The 7500-nt window shown below is 37.7% G+C and overlaps 1 protein-coding gene across 1 annotated transcript in view; it reads right to left on the bottom strand.

Moving 5' to 3' along the window:
* LOC138049844 (microspherule protein 1-like) overlaps positions 1-7500 on the bottom strand; it is a 13636-nt gene that overhangs the window by 4222 nt on the left and 1914 nt on the right. Inside the window, exons 2-9 of the mRNA XM_068896299.1 lie at positions 6374-6623; positions 4737-4778; positions 4577-4651; positions 2995-3104; positions 2781-2889; positions 1735-1873; positions 1051-1117; positions 340-467 (exon numbers count right to left, since the gene is read on the bottom strand). Coding sequence (XP_068752400.1) covers positions 340-467; positions 1051-1117; positions 1735-1873; positions 2781-2889; positions 2995-3104; positions 4577-4651; positions 4737-4778; positions 6374-6613 — 910 coding nt within the window. The 5' untranslated portion in view covers positions 6614-6623. The remainder of the gene's footprint in view (positions 1-339; positions 468-1050; positions 1118-1734; positions 1874-2780; positions 2890-2994; positions 3105-4576; positions 4652-4736; positions 4779-6373; positions 6624-7500) is intronic.

Here is a 7500-nt window from a genome sequence, read left to right as displayed (position 1 = left end):
TGGCTACCCGAGGGGACAAGCTGGAGCTATCTTGCCCGCTCGGGATTTCTCGCTTGGTCCCGCATGATCAAAGATCACTTTTTGGTGTTTTATCCCATATAATAAATCCTTTATTGACCAAGCTTGTTCGATCAAGATGGCTGGATATTGGCCTCGTTCTTTTTTCGGGTATTTATGGACTTCGACGAGAAGAACCAAAAACACGCAAAAAAAAAAGAACTTGACCAATATCCAGCCATCGTGACCTTTCGCTTGGTCAATAACTCATATATGGTGCTTTTTCTAGTCGCCATAGAAGCCCTTAGGTTTTTTATGACACTCCATTTTCAACAAACTTACTGGTTGCATTGAGTTTTTCCACAATAACTTGCCAAATAGGAATTTCAGTTTCCAATAGACGAATTTCTCTTTTGTTCTTTTTGTCAGCTAATGAAAGCTCTTGCTCCAAATTATCATCTTTGGGTTCCCTGCAAAAAATTAAAATCAGTGGCACGTTTTAGATTCTAAGCAACATTTGACTGCAATTTTCAATACAACAGGGCCTGGTTGTTCAAAAGACGATTAACGCTAATTCCAGATTAAAAATTAACCAAGGAGTTTATTTCTCTTCTCCTAAATGCTGTTCAGCGCTGATATTCGGCAAAACTTTACATTAGAAGAAGTCAGTATTTAAAAACAAAAATAAGCGAAAGAAACTTTCACCAAAAAGTTGAAAACGTGAAACAAAAGTTCACGCTAATCCTGGATTAAGTTAATCGGCTTTCGTACAACCGGGCCCAGGTCATCATTCTACAATCGGCAACAACAAAACAAGAAAAGTACTTTTTAGGGATACATTGTGCCTCTTCCTCTCCCGCTAATTATTCAAAGTTATACCGCTGTTCACAAGGCTCGTAGGCAACAGAAAATAACACAACATTGCCCAAGGGGGTGAGGGGAGTGTCTCAACATCTTTGACGCCAATTATGACTTGTATAATTCGATATAACACACCGTACAGTGCAAAAAGAAAGTGGCTACAAGCAGCTTACATCAAATAACCGTACTTACAAAAGTTCTGCATCAGTGATCTGCTCCTCTGCATCTGAAAAACTCATGGCATGCTCTGCTGTAGAAACTGAAGATAGAAAATAAAGGACTGCAGAAAGCCGTGGGTTGATTCTTGGACTGACCAACTGATTAATTGATTGATTGATTGACAGGGACAGACAGACAGATGGACCAAAAGATCAGCTAGATGAATGGACAGAATTGACCTTGTGGTCATCATCATTAGTATCACCCAGTGGAATAATGCAAATCCTGCATTTTAATTGGATACGCTACTAGAGGACTATTAGTAATAGTCCTCGAGTAGCAAAAAGCGTGACGCTTTCCTTTCGTTTTATTCCTAAATAAATATTTCTTCAACTCACATTTGCTAATTTCATTATTGCCTTTTCTGTTCGACGACTTGGGTGATACTAAAACAATTTAACCCTTCGCCCTCAAGGGCCACATGTCAATAGCCGATGAGGCAAAGCCGAATTAATTATCATTAAGTCGAACTTGTTTCCCGCAAATGGTCTAACTTCAGTTTCCAAACTCAGTGTCATATACACTGAATGGGTTGAATTTATTGTAGGTTCCATACTCTTGTCCAAGAGATCTTTAGTTTCCCCTTATAATCAAAGACAAACATTTGATCTGCATTAACTGGACATAACTGAACAATTGGTGCATTTATTAATTTACCTGTCTGGTCAGAGAGAAGCTGGTGTTGTCGCATACAAAGCCAGTGATTTCTTAAGGCTTTTGCAGATCGACACTGATGAAACACTGCAGGATTTTTGTCCATCAATTCTTGAAACAACTCTAAAGAAGCTGGACTATTCTAAAAACAAAACAATATGCCTTGATCAGAAAAAGAACATATTCTTAGTTTTTAATTAGAATAAATTACTTCATCTTACATGTGTGTAATGGAGATTGTTTCTTGCGCAAGGTTAATTTTCTCTACAGCTTTTAAAACTTGTAAAAGATCTTGATCGCAAAAAAGTGGTAAAAGATCTTAAGAACAAGAAGGACAAACAATGTCACTCACAGGTTTTTAATAAATCTTTAATAAGTCCTAATTAATAATAATAATAATAATAATAAGTCTCGCTCGCCGTCATCACAAAGTACAGCCATGATGCAGCTCAACAAGGTTAAACCGAAAGCACACCATGACGCCTCTGGCAGCCACTATACGGTTCACGTAAGACCTTGGAGCACAACTTACAGCCAGCTGGAATCAGCTGTATGCTGGTTTTTGCTGCTCAGGGAGGACAAACGGAGAACCCGGAGAAAACTCCTCGAAGCAGAGAAGAGAACCAACACAAATTCAACCCACTTACGGCATCAGGTCCAGGAATCAAACCAGGGCCTCATTGGTGGGAAGTGAGTCCTCTCATCACTGCGCCAACCCTGATTCCTGCTTTAACTGCTTAAAGTTGCACAGTGCACTTTTGTGTAACTCTATGGTTGATTGATTGATTGATTGATTGAATGATTGATTAATTGACTGAATGATTGATTGAATGATTGAATGATGTCACATGCTTAAGCTCCCTAATACACTTTCCAAGTCAATCAGTTCCTTTAAAGTTCTGCATGTTTTGTTGTTTCTGTTTTTGACAGTGGTTTTTTATTTTGAAAGTGACTTCAACTAAGTTCTTGTTGCAATGTCAGCCACAGTCGTCAGGAATACAATATGGCAAAAAGGGAGTAGACAATGGTTATTTTCATATAACACTTACTGCAGGGACGTTTGATAAGAGGTGTTCTTCATCTTTACTCCACAATGCATTGTTTTGTGCTGAAGATATAACATCTTGTGGAAGTTGTTTAATAGCAGTGGTAGCCAGCCTTAAATTAAAACAAAAAAAAATTCTTAACACATTGGAATACCTTGTAAAAATGGATTGTAGGTAAATACATACAGAGATAAAGAAAATTCCTTTCTCAGCAAACCTTGAGACTACTGGGTCATACAAAAGCTGATACCAGCGTTCTTGAATCTCCTTCTGACTAAACCGACAAGAGAACTTTACTCCAAGGTAAACAGCAGTTAAATCATTTGTCTAAAAAAAGAGAAAAACCACACTGACTCTGAAGTCTCAAAAACAGTCATAATAATGATTAAAAACCACATGTATGCATCAACCAAGTTTTTCCAGTTTTTATTAATAACCGAACAAGCAAAAACGTAACTGCACCAACAGCTACTGTACTGTCGCTCAGAGCAACCCTGTTTTTTACAAAGTATATTGTTACAATGTACCTAAACATATGGCCATAGTATGTTTACAAAAGCAGATTTCTTCCATCACAGCAACACTACCTACAGTACATCTGTAAATGATAATAATTATTGCTATAATGAATTGGATGAACAGTCATGTACTTGTATACCCATTTTTGAGGTTTAAATTTATTCTTATTTGACACACAATCCTTGCATTAAACCAAATTGTTCGGGGCTGGATAACCTGCGAGCCAGCGAGTCATGCAAATTTTGCATTTAAGTCTAAGCAGCCATTTCAAATAGCGCTGATAAACTGCCGTGTGACTCGCAAGTTGGTTCGCACGACTAGCAGCCACGGCTCACGTGGCTTGCTGGCTTGCACATTATCAATACTCAAATTGTTTACTATGTCCCATTGTTTCAAAAGAAAGTAAACAATGCAAGACTACGTAAAAGAACTGGTTTAAAAATTGTCTTTCTTGCATTACTTAACAAAGTTAGTTCATAGGTGTACTGTACATGTATGTGTCAAAAGAATGAGTCACATCTCAAGATGGGAACGAGGCGTGGCAATGCAATGAGAGCGCCACCTTCCACCAAAGTGTTCCAGGTTTCTCTCCCGGATTCAACATGTCCGTTGACTTAGTTGGTACTCCACTCTGCCTGGAGAGGTTTTTCTCTCCATACTCTGGACGGTTTACCCTCTCGTTAGAAACCAACATTTCGTTTGGTCTACATAAATTTTATGCAATTTAATTTGGTTTACAATCTCTCTAATATTGTCAGAGTGTTCATGCTCAGCTAAATAAGCTTGAGACTCCAATAAAGTGGTTATTAAAATCTTATCTTCTCAGGAGCGATGGTAGCTACCGGTTTAACTTTGTCACAGTAATGAACCAGGTCCAGTGACCTTAGGTGATCAATAAACTGATATCTTTTGTTTCTCTTTTCAATAATAATTTCTTATCACAGTGGTTTTCAATTGAGTGTCAAAAGTAATCAGATTATTACTTTGGTTTTGCATTACTTCACTCAGTGATTGGTTCAAAGTTCTCGCGCCACTTTTTTAACCAATCAGAAGTGAAATCAAAACCAATAGTAGCTCGCGCGTGCACATTTTTCCGCGCTTTGTGTCGGCTACGTCTAATTACTTCAAGTTTTGATTTGTTTACTGGATTGTTTACTGGATTGTCTGGATTGATTTGTTTACTGGATTTTACATTGGCCAAAGTAATTACTTTGGTTTTGGTTTTACGACATTCATTTGAAAACCGCTCCATTATTATTACAAAAGTCATTTTGTATTACCTGTTGAATGGCAGTAATGAGAGCTAAGTCATCAGTAGGTCTCCATCTTCCAAACTCTTTATTTACTTGAGGATTCTGCAATACACAGAAGTAATAGTACTATAGGTTGTGGAGACACTTTTAAAAGGCATCACAGGCAAAAAGTTTAAAATTTACTGACCTTACTCTTGCGTTGTCTTCTAGAAGGGCCTTTACCTGTTGGCTAATGAAAAAAGAGCATTCATCATTTTGCTACATGTATCTAAATTTTAATTTTCCTTTAGTGCCTTCACTGAGCAATAGGAACAAAGCAATCCCATTTTGTCTCTTTTAACATAAAAATACCACATATTTATCTAGATTAAATGAAATGGGGAGGAAGATCTCATTGTACAATACATGTACGATGATATCAACCGAAGGGTTTTCAGTGGATGAAAAGACTAATGTAGTAAGTACTAGGAACATGAGCCTAATCCAGCATGTGTTTCTCGAAGATCTCAAAATATTACAGGTACCAGATTTCCCACCGCATCTAAACGAAAGAGGTTTCAATGCACAACACTTTTGTTCACAAAATTCTTGCTCTTTTTTCCCTTCTTTAAACTCTATGGCCTTTGTATCAATTTCTTTGACAACAAATTTGAACATTTTTAACACAGTGATTTCATTCACACCATTCATACATCCCTTTTTCTGAAATTTTAAGTTTATCTAAATCAAATAGATTGGCCAAAATTGTATTATTAATTGTGATTGATTAAGCACAAAAACTTCAAAACATTCACCCAACATTTTCAAGTAAGAACAAACTCTTCAAGCCATTCAATGCTAAAATCAGATTTAAATAGTCTGTGAATTAACAATCCTATGCAATAGAAAGCAAACATATATTTTAAAGCGGCTAGGTCACGCAATTTTAGGCAATTTCAGCACTGATCGAATGGTCATAGAATTAACTAAAACATCAAAATAACTGTTCAAAACTATAGAAGAACTCTGACAAAACACAGGGAAGCCAAGAAGGGACGTGGATGGACAAAACTGGAGAGGATTGAAATGGATTGAATTTGGATAAATTGAAAAACGTCGGCCCACCTTTTTTCAAATTTATAATTATTAGTCTATATCAAAATGTCATTTACAAAACTGGCAAATCATTCTCAGTTGTTAGGTGGCTGTGATTTTGCAAATGAAAGACTCTTGCTCTTCCAATTTGACGTTTAGAGCTCATAATTAACAAAATTAAACAAAATTACTTAAAATAGCGTGACCTAGCCCCTTTAATGTGCACAAAATTCAGTTTAGTGCAGTTAAACGAAGTTTAACAAAGTTCACAACAAAGAGCGGATGTGGTCTCTGTGCCAATTGCTTGTCCAGTTGGGCTTTTGCCTCCCCCCCACCACCTCCCTACTTCCACTTTTCATCTGCGAGGACTGCCTGGAAGCACGGCATGGGGGCTCATGGCTGGGTTGGGGGGATTGACAGCCATGAGAGCGTCACTGGGTCAAGGGGCTGGCTGGCCGGCCGGCCGGTCTCCAGTGGATATTCCAGACACTTGACCTCCAATAACCCATTGACGCCCAAAGCTGCCTCAAACAGCCATATTTGGTATTTTACTCTGTCTAACGCCATCAATAGGGAATCCCCAGGATTCAATGGGTTAAGCGATGCAATTGTTAACTGATATTATCTAGGGGCATCATTACTATTAATATTTATGATTTTTGCTTCACTACTCAACAATGAGAAAAGCTCCTTATACATGTAGCGTTTCAGTGACCACTCCTCATGTAGTTACAATGTAAATCATCTTACCAAAGGTCTTTTAATATCTTTTTCTAACCCAGTCACATCAACTCGCTGCTTTGAGGCTTTCTTAAGACTGCTTTCCACAAGTTCATCGTCAAACTTTTTCCTTTTTATAGAACGTGAGGAACTGCGACGTGGTGTACCCCGCCCATGTCGAGGAATTGGTGCAGCAGGATTTGTGCTTCGTCCTGAAGGCCGAGGAATGGAAGCAGGATTGGGTAAAGTTGTTGGAGGCAAGGAGGCCATTATTTATTATCTACAAAGAGAGATATAGAACACTAATTTTGTTACTAAACTAAAGAAAACTAGAAATATAAAATACTGTTACTGTACATGAATATGACAATGTCAATCACAATAATATTATTGTGCTTCTGGTACATCTTTTAAGATAAATTTGCAACTAAATGAAAATGTGTACCATTGTTAATCACTTCAAAAATTCTTGCATAACAATGTTAAATCCGGCCTTGAGTATTGGACAAAATGAGATACACAAGTGAATATAGGGCCACCTTAACCCTTTGATGTCCAAACCGGCCTAAACCGGCCAGACTTAGTATTTTACTCTATCTATCTCCAGACAATTTTACTCGTCAATGGGGAACCCCTGGGAGTCCATGGGTTAAACAATCCAATTGGCTCTTTTTTTAACCCAATGCCAAGGCATACGAGACACTATATTAATTTTTTAAAAATACAATCACCCCAGACTTGACGAAAAAACAATTTACCATCTTCTTTTATCAAACAAATGAAGGGGTTACTTTCTAAACAAACTGTGGTCTGCGTCAGCGGCAGGTATAAAACACAGGTCATTGTTTTACCAATACAGAAAGGATCAAACATTTAATGGTTAGGGTTGTTTCTATATTGGTAAAACAATGACCTGTGACTTGCGGCCAGTGCTTTGTACCTGCCCCCGTGTCAATTGGGAGTGAAACATGAAAATTTGCTTTTATAAAATGAGTTGGTAACAGGCGCGTAGCGTAGTCATTTTTTCAAGTACGCACAAGTATATATGATCTAGAAACCTAAGTAAAGTGAGCGAAAAATACTGCGTTCTTTATTTCTAGTCGAAATAGTTTTGTGAATACAAGCAAAGAACAAAGCATCTTGCCCTTATTTTGAGC

This window comes from Montipora capricornis, chromosome 5 (assembly GCF_036669925.1).
Source record: "Montipora capricornis isolate CH-2021 chromosome 5, ASM3666992v2, whole genome shotgun sequence".
Classification (NCBI taxonomy): domain Eukaryota; kingdom Metazoa; phylum Cnidaria; class Anthozoa; order Scleractinia; family Acroporidae; genus Montipora; species Montipora capricornis.
Note: the sequence above shows the minus strand (reverse complement) of the source record. Positions and strands in the feature narration are given on the sequence as shown.